Here is an 18,670-nt window from a genome sequence, read left to right on the forward strand (position 1 = left end):
CACATATTGGTAATGACATTCTTAGGTAGGGAAATGTGATTGTAGTTTTTCATGTTTAGTTGCATGACCTGAAGTTAATATGAGTTTGTTAGTATATGGCTTTTATTACAAGCATTTTTATAAACTAGACCTGTTTTTCTAATATATCTCCTTAGGTTTACTAACAGCTTGCTTCTTTAAAACAATGCTTAGTTTCTGGGAGGTAATAATGATTATATAAGGAATTAAATAATGCTTGATTTTATCTCTTCCTGTAATCCCTCAAAGCCACTATGAAAAAATTACAATGTTGACTGCCTATATTTTGTGTCACAAATACAGTTCTAAGGGTTTTATTCTATCTATGAGATCTTCTAAGTTTTTAACAAAAAATTTGATGAAGTATGTGATTATTATTTGGAGAACTGAGGTACCTAGATGTTAAGAAATTTGTTCAAAGTCACATAGCTAGTAAGACGTAAAAACAAATAGATTTACAACTGACCTGTCTCTCAAGCAAACATGAATATGTTTAATAATTATTTAATCTAATACTTATAACATGGAATCATATAATTTTATGTTTAAAAATTTAAAATAGTCTGACTATATTTTATTAATCAAGGAGAAAACTCAATTGAGTTAATTGAATAATTTATTTCTTATATGGTCATTAAGTAAAGTATTGGCTCATATTCTGTGTGTAACTCTGATAGATCATGACTTGGTATGTATTTGATCCAACTGCAATGTACAAAAGAGCACTATATCTATAAATTTGATGCCTGTCCTGTCTTGTGGTTTCCTAAGTGTGATAATTATGATTCTGTGATGGCACTATGCATTCAGTAGCTTGTGGCACTTGTACATTCTTTCTAAGTTCAGTGAAGACAGACACCATGTTGTTGTAGTCACCTTTATGACTAGATCAATAAATCTTGCTTAATATACAGGCAGCTGTTTCCCAGACAGTGAAGAATTTAAAACAATAAAAGCAGAAGAAATTTTTCTAGGACATGCTAAATTTGAGCTTAAACAATAGATATAAACATTAACTGCTAGAAAACAACTGAAGCAGAGAGAACAAACTGTATAGTGGTCCCAAATGGATTGTTAATTGAGTGTCTAGAGACAGAGTTGTAAATATAGAGACCCTATAAATCTTGGCCATGGCTACAAATCAGAGATCAATTTTATGTGTCCACAGTGTGGAAACAGAGGTGATGCATTGGTTTTTTGTTAAAATTTGACACACATACACACATACACAAACTATCATGAAGAATGTGGTTTGCAAATAAGAGAATGATATATATGATGAGATACATACTGTAAATTTGTACTTTCTATTATGGCTTGGAATTTTTCGGCTTTACAATTATAAAAGATGTCAACCAAAGTTTGTGCCACATTCAAAGCTTTTTAACAAATACACATGGGCATTATTGGTCATCAGTTTTGTAAGGTGGAGATGGGGACCCTAAATATAGTATTAGATATACTGGAGTTGGCTTATAAGGATGTTTTTCAGAGTTAGTTTAAATGGTAAATTTTCATTTTCAAAACATGTTGATTTTATTTTTGAAGGCTGTACTCAGTTTCCCATACATATAGAAATGCAGCTATCATTATGAAGCCTCTAATTACATGTTCATAGATAGAAGGAGAGAATGGATTCAGGTTTGGTGATGCCAAACAGAAATTGCATTTCCAAATTTATATTCCAAACTAATGTTCTCTACCACTACCTGCAGTCCCTGGAGCCCAATACTTTAATTTAGATCAATCCTAAATCACCTTTAGAATAAATTTATCTTTGGCAATGTCCATTCCTATTTTTATTACTTAAGCAGAGGGGAATTATGATATGGTACTGTAAAAATGCTGAGTATAACTCAGATGTCAGACAATGGTATTTTAAAGGGCTTGTAATATCTGGTTTTCCTTTCACTAAATTTAGACTTGTAAAAGTCTAATGCCTCTTAAAAAAATCACCTTTCAATTTGTTTATTATCTCTTAAAAAACCAAATTTTTGTTTTGTTAAATGATAAAATAGTACTTTTAATTATGGAATGTATTCTTAGTTAGCTGGAGAGAATCAAGAAAACATTGTTTCTATCAGTTCTTGTTTTACAAGCCAAAATCTGATATGTGCCTCATGTCTTTGATTAGTTTTATCCTTGTAAAAGCCCAGTTCAGCATAAGAAAGGATTTTCTGGCTCAAGTCAGGACGAGCTGGTTTTCCAGGAGCACACTGCAGGCATGTAATGTAGATCATAGAATAATTGCTTGCTCATTACAGTTCATTGGGAATGTAAACCAATGCATTCGCATCTTAATATCATGACATTATTTTCTAGTTACACATATTATTCGTCCCTCATTATTTGTAGAATTTGAACTCTCAGCATCAAAATTCACCGTTATTTTTCTTTAGGGGTGGAGAATTCTGGAGATAAAAAGAAAGAAAATGAGCACCTTGTCATGTGTTAAATCAGCATGGGGAAAGTCTCAAGTGACTATGACAGCCCTCAGAGTGCTTGGCACTGCCTCTGGTAAGGACTGCCAATCACAATTAACAACAACAGAGGTGTTGTTTCAGCCTAAACAAAAATTACAGAGAGCCTTTTTGACTTACTACCTGTAACAACAGAATGTAGAAAGAAATTTGTCTTTATAACCCCGTTAACTTGTCACTGGTAATTATTCTCATTTTCCCTGTGTTCATTAGTGTCAGTAAACAACCAAGCTAGCCAATATCATTTTGGCTATATTCAAATTGAATGTGAAATATCAGATAACATTACAAAGGCATGGGGTTAGCTACTTCATTCTGAGGCTTGAATCCTTTGGGCTTTTGTGAATAGAACATTGGTAAATTTCATATATTTGATATCTTCCCTATAAAAATGGATGTCTTCTTGAGTTATTCTCCTATGCAAGGTCTTAAATAGAGATTCTTTCTCATCACCAATCACTTCTGTTGCCTAATTCAATAGACAAGAATGCCTCTTCTTTTTGTGGGAATGAGAAAGTTGCAATTCTCTGTAACAGTATAATCCATCTGGCACTCGGAAGAACTGTATTGTCTTCCAAAAATTATCCTGGGATTTCAAAGTCAGTGGGTTTCCTCTCACATTAACTCTTGTGAAGCAGCAGCAAGTTATTTTTAGCATTCTGACTACTCCTAAAGGCCCTCTTTTCATTCATCACCAGCATCTGTAGAACTATCTAATTTTTAACAAAACTACCAGAAGAATTTTCCTTTTTTATTCTTTTCAACAATTATATCTACTCCTCTCACCAGAAGTGGTTTATTTTGGTCCTGATTTGTCTAAGACTGATTGACATAATGCAGAACATGGTAGAATGGCTGTGTTTTCTTATTTATTGCTTTAAAGAAACATTGGGCCAAGAATGACCTAGAGTATACCCAGAACATATTTATTTATTAAGCCAGTAACCACAGTTATTCCTTGTTTTCCTTTTAGTTCTATTGTTCCTGGAACACTGTTGGTACTTATTGAATGTTTTCTGATAAATCAGTCATACAGAGCAAGCTCATGGATTAGTGACTTGATTGGGTCACTGACAATAAGCTAAACATATGAAATCTTCAAAACTCAAACTCTAACTTTTTAAAAACATTTTAATTTCAAGGAGATCCATGTACACATGAAGATAAAGGAGAAAAATAAGAATGACAACAAACCTTTTATAAAATTGGTCTCTCATTTGTGCATTTAACAACCTAAATCACAAGCTCTAATGTCCCAGCCAAACAGATGCACTGAGTTTAACTCTATAATGGACCATACTGCTTTTGCACAGTTGAATTCCCTGAGCTGCTTTCCCAGCATGTTTTGAATGTACTGATTTTTCTTTTAAAGTTAGGATTAGTAAACAACTCTCATCTATTTAATGTTTTTCTGCTTTGAGCTGTCCCTGAACTCTTTTTCAGAAATACATCTGATAACACATGAAATGCCTCTTTATCCCTATTCAATCCAGTATAGTGGCTCAATAAAGATTGTAATTCTGAAATAATAGCTGTGCTCACTCTTAAGAGACTACATTTTTATTGAAAATCATCACTAACTCTAACATCATTACTGATGCATGGACACTGCCATTGATTGATTCTATTTTTATAGGGGTTATGAGTCTTTTCTTAATTTACTTTTAATCAGAACATAAAGATACTCTCAGTATCTTCTAATAAATTCACCTTTTCATTGTTATCAAGGGGAAGAATAGCAGCTTCTCAAAGATTAAAGTAGTTATTCATATGCAGTTCAGCATTACCCATCATTATGAATTTGTATAAATGTACAGTCAACATACAGGCTGTGCAAGTCATTTGGGGGCAGTTGGGATAGAAAGATACTTAACATAGCTATTACTATTGATATGTGCTGTATGTTTATGGAATTAGACAAGCATGTTAACCATATGGGTAATTCTATTCATCTTTTTTGTTGGGTACACTCCAAAACTTACTGAAATTTGGTCACCTGGAGAAAGAATTCAGAGAACCAACTCATATGCCTGTCAACATCCTCAAATGTAATTATTCAGCCAATAGGAAATCTTATTTGTAAGTTTTTGTTCCTAACTTCTGAAAAACATATTCAATAGGAATATTGCAAATAACTTCCTCCTTGGTTTAGTGAGTTTCAGGTCATCGAGGATAATTTCTTTTGAAATTTTAATTTTATATTTTAATCTGATAAACACAACATTGCAGTTAACTCCATGTTTGATTAGGTAGGTATTTAGCATTTATTCATTCATTAAACACTTTATATGTACAAGACAGTGAAATGTACACAAAGGTCTAGAAACATGAACAGGATACTGTATTGTATTTTTAAAACTTACATCAAGACAAGAGAAAAAGAAACACAATTGTGCTGTGTTGATAAGTACTATGAGAACATATCTTGGGAAACATGGTAGAAGCCTCTTATCCCAGAAAAGAAGTCTTGAAGGAGTGAGATCAAAATGAGAACTGGAGGATGAACAGGAACTTGTACAAACAGTAGAAGATAAGAAGTCTTTTCCTACGCCAATGTCTTCAAGAGTTTATCTAACCTCTCTTCCAGCAGGTTTAGTGCTTCTGTTTACTCAGCCATAAACAACGAGAAGCTAGAGATATTTATAGCTAAATGGATGCACCTTGTGGTGATATTCGTAAGTGAAATAAATAGGACACACATGTGTAAATACTGAATAGTTTTTCTGGTGTGAGAAACTAAAAGTGTAAATGAGGATCAAAATGTATAATAGATAATGTGAAATAGGAAGAAAAGGTCCAAAGGGGAAGAGGAAGTGGAAGTGGGAGGGGTAGAGGAAAGGAAAGAAGGGAAAGGAAAAAATATGAGAAAAGGAAAAAACGGAAACAAAGTCTTTGTAAATAGGGAGGGATGGAGGGGTTGAAGGGAGGGCAGGGGAATGGGGAGAAATAAAAACCAAGATACATCATGTAAAGGTACAAATTACCAATGATGAATGTCATTGTATTGTTTACCTAAAATGTACCAATGAACTTAATGAACTGAAAATAAAATAGAAGGTAGGAGCAGAGATTAAGTAGGTTGGTAATAAAACTATTTCCACAGTACCTACTGTGTGTCTAAGAATTGGAAAGGCAGGAGCAAATCTCGAAAGGCAATAAACAGTCTTATCTGAAGCTTACAGGACTAAAAACTGTTAACAGTAAGCAGATAATCCTATGAGGCGTTAGTGTTAACAAATGAAAATTTGGCATTGGCCAGGAGGCAGAGGATGGAATATTCTTTATTCTCTGAAAAGCTTGGACTTTATAAACTGATGGTAATGAGGAGTCATGGAAATATGTGAAGGATGGAAATTATGTGGTGATCTTTGCAAGGCAGTGAAAACTCACTTATACGTTCATGCATGTGTATTGTATAATGGGCTGGGGAAAATTGGAAAAAGAAAGACATGAGACTCACACTTCAGGTGAGAGATGAGTTGGTCTCAACTAGGTAACAAGCTAGACCCATCTCTCTAAGTGAGAAGAGATTTCTACTTCTAGAAATATTTAGGAGCTAAAATAGACTTGATTATGACTAAACACGAATGATGAGAAAAAGGAAAAAAAATCAAAACTACTTCGAAAATGCCTACCGTGTCTAGGTGGTTGATATTGCCTCAGCAGGAATAAGAGAGCCTAAAGAGGTTTTACGTGTAAAACAGATTTAATTTTTGTCATGGTGAAATTTATGTCATGTCAGGTATATCCACAAAGAAGTTTAGATACATAAACAGATATAAACCTGAAGTTGAAGGACATAATATAGATTTGCAAGTCATGAGCATATTGGTAATTATTGAAATTATACCTAAACTGAATAGAATGGGAGGAAATGAGATGAAAACGGAGGTTAATTACATCTAGCTATATGACCTATTTCTAGTCAGTGCTCATATCAATCATTATTTGAGTTATCCATCCTCATTTATTGACAACTAACTTTGGTACATAGTTCATTTTCTTCCTTTGTAGTCTAAGCCAGCAATCATTGCAGATGGTTCATCTAGCCCTCTACTCTAAATTCCTTGATCAGCTTTTGACGTACTTTAAAAACTTAACTTCAGGAATCTGAACACGTAAATCTGTAACTTTCCCTCCACTACCTTTTTTTAAAAAATGTAGGCTTTGGCCTCCCATTTTATGAACACCTCACACTCAAACTCAATCATTCCCATATCGCCACTCTTGTTCTTTAACCTCATCAAGATATTTTGCTACTTTCTCCTTCTCCTACTCAAATGCTATCTATTACATTCTTATTATTGATCCTTCCTTTTTCTATGGTTCCATGTAACCCAGAGTCTAACATAGCAACAATTATCTTGCCAAAAATCTAAAATCACTGTGGAAAGTAAAGAGGATAAAGATTCAGTATGTATTTGTACCAATCCCCCATGATGAATATATTTATTATGTATTGCAAACATATAATAAAAAATAAAGCTACTGGCAGTCAAAAATCATTTGCCTTGTCCTATTCTGTGTTTAACTACCCCCCCTTGAGTCTTGTTTTTATTTTTTATTTATTTAGTAAGAACTTATATATCCCTTATATTATTACAATTAATAACTTCACAGTTTTATCCATTTTAATTCTCATAAAAATTAATGAAGCAAACACATCAAAGCTGTTCCATGAAACCAAGCTAGGCAAAATCCTTATCTTTTTATGATTTCTTTCAATGGAGCAACGAACTGCTCTGCTGTGAGAATGTTCGAAGTATCCCAGAAAGACAGTCTTCCCACATGTGAAACTGAAGTCCTTGTCTTGTAGGGAGCATTGACCTTGATGTGTGAGTGACATGAACAAGGCTTCAGAGGCATTCAGTCTCTAGATTAAGTTGTCCAGCAGTAGCTTCTGACATCTTGGAACAAAGACAAGCCTTTTGCTCCAGTAACCAATCTATTGCTAAACCTAGTGAACACCATATAATTAAGATGAATCCTTAATTATACTTGGTTCTTTGACATAATCAATATGGCCAACCAAACTCTCTATCTTTAAGTATTGTTTGTATATGGCATATGCACCACCACCACATGCTTTCTCTTTTCCTTGCATCTTTTGGTCACCCCTCAGGGCTCCTCTGTCCTTTGCTTTCCTAGGGGTCTGCTAGACCTTTTCCAGACCAGTGGTCCTCAATGAGGAGCAAACAGCTAAGAACAACTATTCCAAATGACCTAACCTCCACGGCTTCACTTATTCCCTGGCCCAAAAATGTGGAGGTTTTTTTGTTGTTATTATTATTATTTTGTTGCTGTTGTTGGTACCAGGGATTGAACTCAGGACCTTGCGCTTACGAAGCAGGTGGCGGAACTACTGAGCTAAATCCCTGGCTTCACCTATTTCTTATGTACCAGTATCCCCTTTCTATATATTAAGCTCAGATATCTCTTCTGTCCTTCTGACAAATAATATCATCCATTAACCAGACATTAGAAATATCCTCTGAGGTATTTCATAGATACCTCAAACTCAATGTGCACCAAAATGAATGTATGATTTTCTGCATTGCATTCATTCTTTCATCTCTTTCTACACTTAACAGAGATCAGCATCCAATATAGATAATTTCCTAATCCAGAAAGTTTGTCTCCTTTTTTCTCCTTTGCTACCAATACCTACACTACTTATAGTTATTCAAGTTCTCTTGGGCCCATCTATTAATAATCTTTGCTTGACTCCCAATTCCTCTGTACCACATCAACACTTGGCTCTATTATTATGACAGTCTTCAAATTTGTCTCACTTTCTATACAGCCTTTATTGAATCTATTCTCCACACTATAACCAGAATATTAACCAGAATATTACGATAGTAAAAATTTGAACATGCCTTTCCCTGAATACTTTTAAATATCTAGAAATCATTTCTGCAAATACCAGTTTGAATTCCTAATAACTAATATGTCTTTAACCTCAGCTCCCTCTGCATAGTCTATCCTAATTTATTTCTCACTTTCTGGTCTAAAATTCTACCTCATTTATTTCTGTCTCCATTCTTATTCTTTAACAAGTTGCTTACATAGTAAAATTTATTTGTGCTCACATAGTGGTAAGTTCCAAAGCTTTTTTTACCACATTAAAACATATTGAGCTTTCTTACCTCTATGATAGCTTAACAACTTGTGATTATCCCTATTACAGAACTTTCTACCCATAATTGTAATTCATTGTTTGCATGTCTTTGTCTCACTAGTCTTGTGGCTCAATGATGGCGAAGTCTCCTTCACTCACCATTGTATATAGAACTTAGCAAAGTTCTACTTTATATTTATTTATTTAATAGTATATTAATGAACAGACTGAAAGTGTCTGTGACAAATACAGCTACCATTAACTTTGGTCAAGGTCCATGATAGGGAAACAAAGAAAAAAGAATGCTTAGAAAGTTTTAAGGGATAGATTAGAGATGAGAACATAGAGATGAAGAGTCTAGACAAACCTTTATTTAAGTGAGACTAGAGCAAAAGAAGTTTAATGGATGCTCCAACAGCAAGTGGGAATAAAAATTAAAATGCTTCTGAGAGTTGTAACCATTAAGGCAGAACTGTCACATGTGTGTATTGAAATACACATATATTTCTTCTGTGCAATACATACGCTGAGTTTGCAAGAGACCATCAACCTCCACACTATTTCACTCTTTATGATGGCAGTCGTATCAAATAAGGAATATGAAATATCTTATTCTATTCTGAAACAGTGAGAATTAACCAGACAAGTTTAAAGAACAGGGCAGATTGGATACTGAATAACAAATTTCATTTTTTAGAATGAAATTATATATTGAATCATTATTAAAGATTATATACTATAGTGAAAGATAAAAACATAAGTTGTTATTGTAGTCTTAAAATCTTTTCAGTGCTAGTGAATCTTTTTAAGACATGAAATAATGTCTCTGAACAAATAATAAGTACTAACTTCTCATACATATAAATAATTAAACAGTACTCTCTCTAGTAGTAAGTAATTTCACTCTAGTAAAGCTATTTCCTCAGAGAATCAGAGTTGGGGGAGAAAATGTAATCTTGCAATGTCTTCTGAATCTTATCTCTGACATTCACGCTTGCTTTGTTAATGAAACTGAACTTGCATCAAAAGACAAAGAACCATTACTGCTGGAAACCTGCTGTGTTGGAGATCCACTCAGAGAAAGCAGGAAATGTTCTTTTCTCAGCTTTTCTGTGAAGATCCTTCAGAGCTCTCATTGATGTCAGATAGACATATCTTAGCTAAATGCACAGGGTTTGAAACATTTTATTCCCCTTTTATATTAAAATGTAGTTTTTCTCCTTACCTTGCTGTACAAAGGATCCATACACAAACCACATGGAGTTGTAGAGTGTGGTAGACGTCATTGATCCCATTTGTAATCGTGGGGGATTGAGCCAGTTCAAGAGGTAGACCAGTAGACCCACCAGAAGAACTGTACCAGCAATGCAGGCCCATAGAGAGAAATCAAAAGGTGCGAGACAGGCAAACATATCCACTGTCTTTTCGGCCCTTCGAAGGAGGACGCCCACTGAGTAGTCCATGTAACGTGTTGTAAAGTCCACCACATTCTCTCGATCTGGAGTGATGGTTAAGGCAGAAATCCCTATGTCGGCTCTCTGAGAAATTGAAAGAGAAGGGAATACATTACTAGTGTGAAAAACAATTTGATTTGTGACACTTCATCTTGCCTGGAGGAAAAAAATAGATGCTTCAGGCAACATCCTAAGTCTTTTTATATAAACTGAAAATACTACAGAGATTTCTTTTGGAAGAGTTATGTGTGAATTTTGCATTTCTGACTGAAAATCTTGTCCCACCAGAGTCAAATAAATCACCTTGTTCATAGTACCAGTGCCTATGAAATCAGTGAAGAATGCCTCAGACAACACGTGAAGAAAATTGTCTTTTTTTCTTGTCATTTTACCATTGTGATTGTTAACAAGGTAACAAAGAAAAAACTTGCAATAAAACATTTTATCTATGAAAATGTTATTCTATATGTTCTTTTATTTTTGTTTTGTTTTTATGGTGTTGGGGTTCAAACCTAGGACCTCACACATTAGGCAAGTGCTCCATCACTGAGCTACTTTCCCAATGCTATTATGTTCTTAACATGTAAATTATTAAATAGGTCATTTGAAAACTTCAACATGACACTTTACTCTTAGCTTAAATTTCTCTGCAGAAAAAAATTTCGTCATTAGGCTTTAAATATACTAGAGTTTGTTAGAAGTCTCACAGCAGAAGGTTGTACTTTCATGGGCCAGAGGTCTCTACCATGGTGCTGTTCTATAAAGTTCAGATCCATTTCAATGAACAATTAGTGACTAAAAAACCAGGTAATTTTCTTTGTCATTGTAACCTCTTTTCCCAGTGTGTGTCTCTGTAGAGTCTCAGTGATACTACTCACAATTGTAGCATATTTTACTTTACTTATTTAAGACACATCACAGAATCACAGTAAAGCACAGCATAAATGACTGAACATTTAAATTCTGTGATGTGAGATACATGTTTAAATATCTAAAAGACGCATCTTATTTGAAATAATGATCTGTGGCTGTGATTAAAGCTGTGGGAAGTCCCTTCCAGACAAATACAAACACTAGTACAATTTATGTTGAACGTTTTCTAGTTATTTTTCTTTTATTGTTTTATGAAAGAGGATAGAAATTTATTTTATAGCTTTTGAGTACCAATAAAAAAAAGCCAAGAAAAGAAATATGGTAGGGGAATGTAAACCAGCTTAGATGGGTCTAATCTCTGAAGTAATAATACTTTAAAAATATTCTATCAAAAGTCGAATGACGTGGTGAGTGTGTGTATGCACATAGAAGTCAAGCCTATATCTATTTGTTTATAGGCCCAGTGATAGGAATTTATATAATTCTTTCACTTACTCCATATAATGAGCTACGAATTTTGTATTTTCCCTCCATTTTATAGGTGGAGAAACTAAAACATGGAAAGTTTAAGTTTATTTTTCAATTCTTAGTTAATAGGTAAGGAAGCCAGTATTAAGGCCACATTTTCCCTACTTCAAAATTTGTGCTCATAAGCATTTTAACCATATTATTCAACAGCATTCTTTCCCCCAATTACTCACAATAGAGAGAGTCAGAGTAACTGGTTTTTGCTATAATTTCTTGAAAGAGTGTCTTAAAGTTTGCTTTTTAAAAATTGTACCATTATATTGCTGCAAGCCCATATTAATATACAAACTACAAGATTAGAGTTATTAATAGGAAAGAATTAAACATAGTACTGTATAAAACAGACTTGCAGAAAATAGTTTTGATTGCTTTTAAGCTCATATTTTTTTCTTTATGGCTAGATATTGAGCATTTGGTCTTTTTACATTGAAAATATAGTCTGGATCCTTAGCTCTCTAGTCCTGTCTCTTCTTAGCTTTAGTTTATTTATTTGTGAAATGAATGTAACTGTTCAATATCATTATTGTTAGCTGACTCATTTATCTGTATCATAAAGGTGAGTAAATAACTCTCTAAGATCCAATTATACTCTCAGAACATGCATTTACTCTTTCCAGACAGTAACCTCATAAGGATCAGTAATTTACTTTTCCCCTATTTTATTAGTGGATGTTTGTGATACATAATAAACACAATCCTCATTGGGATTGGTATGTGCACACATTGCATCTTGATTATTTTTACTTCCCCTTCCCCTCATCTCCCTCCCATCTTCTCCATCTCTGGATCTCCTTTCCATCTCCACAATGTCTATCCCCTTGTTTGCTATCATCTACTTTTTATGTGGCTCTTAGTTTATTTAATCTTTGAGTTTCTCATTTAAGAGAAACCATGCAATATTTATCCTTCTGTATCTGATTTATTTTCACTTAGCATAATCGTCTCAAGATGGATCCATTTTCCTATGAAAGACTCAAATTTATCCTTATTTATGACTGACTAGTTCTTCATTGTGGATAAGTATCAATTTTTTTTTTATTCATTCATCTGTTGGTGAACATGTGGGCTGGTTCTAAGATTTAGCTATTATGACCTGTGCTGTTATAAATATGGGTATACATGTATCACTGTAATATTACATCTTTAACCCTTTCAGAGGAAAATCCAGAGAAGGTAGAGGTGATTCAAAGGAATTCTCTATTTTTAATTTTCTAAGTAATCTCTATACTGATTTCCACAGTGGTTATACTAGTTTACATCCCCAGCAACAAGGTAGAAAAGTTCCATTTTCCCCACAACCTCACCAGCACTGCATTTTTTTGAGTTCATGATGATAGCCATTCTTTTGGGAGTAAGATGAAATAGTGTTGTTTTGATTTGTGTTTCTCTAATGGCCAAATGTGCTCAGTGCTCATTCATGTACCCATTTGTCACTTGTATTTCTTCTTTTGAAAAGAGTCTACTCATTTCAATGCCCCATTTTTTTTTATTGGGTCTGTGGTTTTGGAGATATAATGTTTTGTTTCTTTAATATATTCTAGATTTTCTACCTGAAGGGTAGCTTGGAAAATTTTTTTTCCATCCTGTAGGATGTCTCTTCCCTCTGTTTGTAGTTTCCTTTGCTGTGGAGAAGCTTTTACATTTATATGGTCCCATTTGTTAATTGTTGGTGTCATTCTTGTGCAATTAGGGTTCTGTTAAAAAAGTTCTTGCATATGCCTATGTCTTTACTAGTTTTGTCAAGTTTTTCTTCTGATAGATTGAATATATTGAATGAATATTAATCCATTTTGATGATTGGAGAAATATGAATCTAGATTCATTCTTCAGCACATCAATAATTATTTTTTCCCAGTACTCTCTGTTAAAGAGGCTCTCTCCTCCAGCAAGTATTTTTGGTCCCCTGTCAAAGATCAGATGGCTGAGTGTGTCTGGAGTTGTTTCTGCATCCTTGATTCTGTTCCACTGATATACATATCTTTTTGTTTTTCTGTGCGAGTATAATGTGTTTTTATTCACTGTAGCTTTGTAATAGAACTTGAAATCCAGGATTGTGATGCCTCCTGCTTTTTTCTTGTTGCACAGGATTACTTTTGCTCTTCTGGGTCTCTTCTGCTTCCATATAAACTTTAGTATTTTTTTTTCTAGTTTTGTGAAGAATGCTGTTGATATTTTGATTAGGATGGCATTAAACCTACATGTCAATTTTGGTAATATGACATTTTATATTATTTTTTATTTTTTAATTCATTAAGTTTATTAGTACATTTTAGGTATACATTAAGATCACATTCATCATTGGGAATTCATACCTGTAATGGGTGTATTTTGATTCTTGTTTTTCCCCTTTCCCCTTCCCTCCCTTCCACCCCTCCATCCTTCCCTCTTCTCCAAAACACTTTGTTTCCATTTTTTCCTTATTTTCTCATATTTTTTCTTTCCCTTCTTTCCTGGTAATATGACATTTTAAACAATATTGGTTCTCCCTATCCAGGAACAGGGATGTCTTTCTATTTTTTGGTATTCTCTTCAATCTCTTTTTTCAGAGTTCTATAGTTTTCACCTAGAATTCATTCACTTCCTTGCTTAGGTTAATTCCTAGGTTTTTAATTTTCGTTGAAGCTACTGTGAATGGGATTGTTTCTTGATTTCTTTTTAGGTTGGTTCATTGTAGGTATACAGGAATGCTACTGAGTTTTATACATTGATTTTGTATCCTGCTATTTTGCTGAATTTGTTTATTAGTTGTATGAGTCTTTAGGTGGAATATTAATTCATTTAATCAAAGGCAGAAATTTGACATAAAGAAGAATTTACTAACAACATATTGATTGAATATTAGAGAAATTTTTATAAATATGTTGGTAATAAATAGATGTTTTACATTTAAATGGTTATAAATTGGAATGTGTCAAACTTCTGTAGGGAAATTTCTAATTTCTGGTCTACTTTCAACCTTCTCTTCTTAAGGAGAAACTCCACCTTGTCTATGGCATATCTGAATTATAAAATTTACTTTTTTAACTACACAAATACACACAGCATGCACAATACAGTTTTCTGTCTCAGAGTTTTATACACACTTTCCTAAGGTGGTGGTTCACCCCATCCTTCAGAAGCAACACTATGATTGATGATATAAATGATGTAGTTGTGACTGATAGGAATAGACAATTGTCCTCACTTCTATCAGCAAAGCTGTGCTGGAGCAGAAAAAAGTCCAGGACCACTGATTCAGAAAGATAGCCCTACAGCTTCCTAAATATCAGAAAAGATGATAGAATCAGAAATGATGAAATAGTCACCCATTCTCGTCTTTCTTGTTCCTTCACCTATTTGGCCACTTAGTTGTCCACTTTCTACAATGACTTCAAATTTTTACCCTTGTGGAACCTTTGATCTTTCTTTCACCCTAACTTTCAGAAGATGACCTCCTTTTTTATTTATAGAGAACACAGAAGATACAAGATTAAAATTCACACTTCTTTTTACCTCCAAACCTATAGGCCATACTTAGTATATTCTCATCCCTATTTGCAAAAGCAGAGCTCTGTTCCTTCTTTTCTAAGATTAACCCTCATTGGTAAACTTATGAACCATTCTTCTTCACTTCAGATACTTAAAATTCTGTCTTATGAATGCAATATCATCCCATCAGGTATAAAATTCTCCATTCAAGATCCTTTAAATCTTTCTCATTAAAATAAAAACATAACGAGAAAAGAATTTTCCTCTATTCTCTATGACCCATGACTCAAAGTAAATACCCTGTCTCTGTTTTACAGAGTCAATTTTCTCTAAAGATTTGTCTCAATTTTCACGTACTCAGTCACTCTGAGACTCCTTTGGAACCACATTGGGGGGGGAGTACTTTATTACTCAAGGAAACATCACTTCTGAATCTTTGCACTGCTGAATCAAGCAGAGGCAATTCAGTGCTCATTGGACTAACCCTCTCACAATATTTGACAGTGATGTTTTCTTTTCCCTTGGATTTCATAACACAGTGTAAACCACTCTCAGTTCCTTTTTCGAGCTCCTTTTAGAATTCTCTTTCCTTCGGCTTACACACTGTTCTCATCTGAGACCTTCTACCATAACAGTCCATCCCCACCCTTTACTCCCATTGCTTCCTCTACACTGCTGATTTACAAATTGGCTTTTCTAGATTTGAACCTCAGCTTTGGAACCTATACTGATTTATTTAACTATATAATTAGTGCTTTCCTCTTAAATATCTCAAATATTCCCCATTTGACATGGCTAAGACCATACTCATGATAATTCTTCCAATGTCTTCCACTTCAATGAATGTCGTTTTTTATACAAGTCAAAAGATTTGGTGGCCTCATTATCTCCCCCAGCCTCATCATAATATCTAATTAGTCATTATTGGTTTTACCTTTTGAAATCACTAGTGTTTATTCTCTGTTCTATTATATCCAGCTCTCATGATTGTTTTCTGCTCCTTATGAGACTACCTGAATTGTACCTTTCTTCCTCTCCAATCTCTATTTCACCCAAAGTAATCTTTCTATGAAGCAAAATCGATCTGGTCCTGCCATGCTGTAAAGATTTTCAGGGGATTTGCATCATTAAAATCTTTACCATAATATATATATCTTTGGACAGACTATCTCCAGCATGCTTTAATGTACTCATACTTTTTTCTTCTCAACACTTCTTACTGATGCATAATCATTGTACTTGCTCTTTTCATGATCTGGTTTGACCCTCCTGAAAATTCTTCAAGGAAATCTTATTCAAATTCACATATCAGCTCAATAACAAATTGCTCAGGGAAGCTATCTATGCAATCTTTGAATAGGACAATAATTATTTATATTATAGCTATACATATTTAATTATATAATATGATAATGTGTTTAATGCATAATTATATATGACTATAATATATATATATTTTAAATACAAAATATTTATTACACAAAAAAAGTAATAACTCACAAATTACCAATATGTTGAATTTAGAAAAAGTACTAAGTTTTTTTGTAACTCTTAAAAAAAGACATTTTTATTATTCAAGGTAACTTACTTCCAAGTTACAAAAGTTACAACATTTTGGTTTAAAAAATGCTTCTCTATGACTACCTTAATTTATTTTGCTGTGCCATGACTAAAACAAAGTATCTTTGAAATGTTTTGGGTATTTAAATGGATATTTGCAACATAAATTTATATAAATGACTTTTATATCAGTAACAAACATATACCCTCCCTAAACACCTTTTTAGTAGAAACAGGAACCATTAATGATGTAGAATAAAACTTACAGTACCTCTCAATTTACATACAGCACAATAAGCAATCTGACTAGGTTAGTGATATTTAAAGAATATGGTTAGTCATGCTGTCCTGGTATTACTGAATATGCTACTACTCTCATCAAATGAATAATATTTCCACTATCTCATATTTTCCCCTATATTCCTTATCTTCAGGTTGGAAGAACCCTGTGTGGGATATGTAGAAGTGGCCCAGAACCTGTTGGTCCTATGCTTTTGGTTCATTCTTCCCAAACTTTGGTAGATTTGTAAAGCCTAGCGGGATCTCTACTAACATTATTTTCAAACTTTTCCTTTAATTTTGCTAGCCTTCTTTGTTTTTCTGCCTTTTCCTCTTCTTTTGCTTGCCTATCTAGAATTTTCAATCCAAGTTTATATAAATCTCTTTCTTGAAACCTGGAAATTTCATCAGCAACAGTTTTCCTTTTTTCTGCCTTTTCTGCCTTTTCTCTTTTTCAAGCCTCAAAAATTCTTCTTGTTTAATTCATAATTATATAATATATGACTATAGTATCTATTTGAATAATGGTTATTATTAATAACCATTACCATTGATTAGAACAATTATTATTGTACTAACAGAAATCTACATCCTTGAATCTTAGAGTTATGAGAGTTGTAATTTTATACATATTTACATGATTCCTTTAATAAAGCCTGACTCTTCTACTAGACTATAAGCTTCAGGAAGGCAAGGATTGTGACCTTAAAAAATATTATTGGTGTCTACATTATTTTATTTGTTATACAATGGACCCCTGAAATTCACAGGGCTTTGTTATATTTCTAGAGCACCTGCAAATTGTGAAAAACCACAAATTTCAGATACGATCAGAAAAATGTCTGTTTTTATAGTTTAAAAGCAAACTATGCTATGTTTCCCTCAGACATGTAATTTAATGTAATAAAATACTGTATTAATAAAGGTTTAGAAGGTGTAGGGATTCTGGTGGCATCTTAGGGATCTTAGGGCTTTAAGAAGAACAAAACCAAGAACACTGGAGATAGCTACAAGCAGTACAGCACCCTGTTATGATGGGAATGCTGGCACATCTGCCAAGATGAGTCTCAGCAGCAAGGAGAACTGAATAACGCTCTTTGACTAGCTATTTGGAAACCTCTCTCTCTCTCTCTCTCTCTCTCTCTCTGACACACACACACACACACACACACACAAAGAGGAGGATATTTTCAATTTCTGTGAAATTGTGGGGGTTTCTGTGAACAATTATTAGTTAGGTTCTAAGGAAAAATCTATAAATTGCTGAGGCCATGAGCTCTGAACTGCGATTTCGCAGTACAAGTTCAGTTGCTTCCCTTCAAGATAAACAATATTTTGAATTTGTCACAAATGAGCTTTCTGTGTCTTCTATGAATTATGTTTTGTCATCTATAAATAATATTTTAAATCTAAATAGATCATCCTCTGCCATTTTTTCAGATATTTAAAGAACATTATCTTATCCTTTGAGAATATTTTTCAGAACCAAAAATAATTTGCTTATTCAGTCCCTTTTCCAAGATAGGATTTCCATGCTTCCCAAAAACTGGTCATTGTCCCTATGAACACAATCTTAATCACCAGTGTTTCACTAGTTGATAAAAATAATATACTTTTTAAAAAATGAAATCAGAGCCCAAGTCACTTTAATTAGGTGAATTAAAACAGGGCCTTATCTTAAACTTAAGATCAAATGAAAACTCAAAATTACTTAAAGTAAAACTCTTGAAAAACTCCTCATAAGCCTTATGCAATTGATTCTGAAAAAAAGTTGGATTTCATATTTTTCTGCCTTTAATTTCATTGAATGATTCTTTTCCATCTTTCATATCTGTTAATAATATTTTGAATCTTTACCTGTCATTTATTCTGTCACCTTGTGTTTTCTA

At 33.5% G+C, this 18,670-nt stretch overlaps 1 protein-coding gene across 5 annotated transcripts in view; it reads right to left on the bottom strand.

Moving 5' to 3' along the window:
- The window catches only part of Grid2 (glutamate ionotropic receptor delta type subunit 2), a 1,480,136-nt gene that overhangs the window by 348,201 nt on the left and 1,113,265 nt on the right, over positions 1-18,670 (bottom strand). For all 5 annotated transcript variants that reach the window (XM_087215774.1, XM_021261081.2, XM_087215773.1 and 2 more), the window contains one exon: positions 9,845-10,157. In XM_087215774.1, coding sequence (XP_087071900.1) covers positions 9,845-10,157 — 313 coding nt within the window. The remainder of the gene's footprint in view (positions 1-9,844; positions 10,158-18,670) is intronic.

This window comes from Heterocephalus glaber, unplaced genomic scaffold, assembly GCF_053883595.1.
Source record: "Heterocephalus glaber isolate CG9 unplaced genomic scaffold, H.glaber_assembly_v1.0 deba00001454, whole genome shotgun sequence".
Taxonomy (NCBI): domain Eukaryota; kingdom Metazoa; phylum Chordata; class Mammalia; order Rodentia; family Bathyergidae; genus Heterocephalus; species Heterocephalus glaber.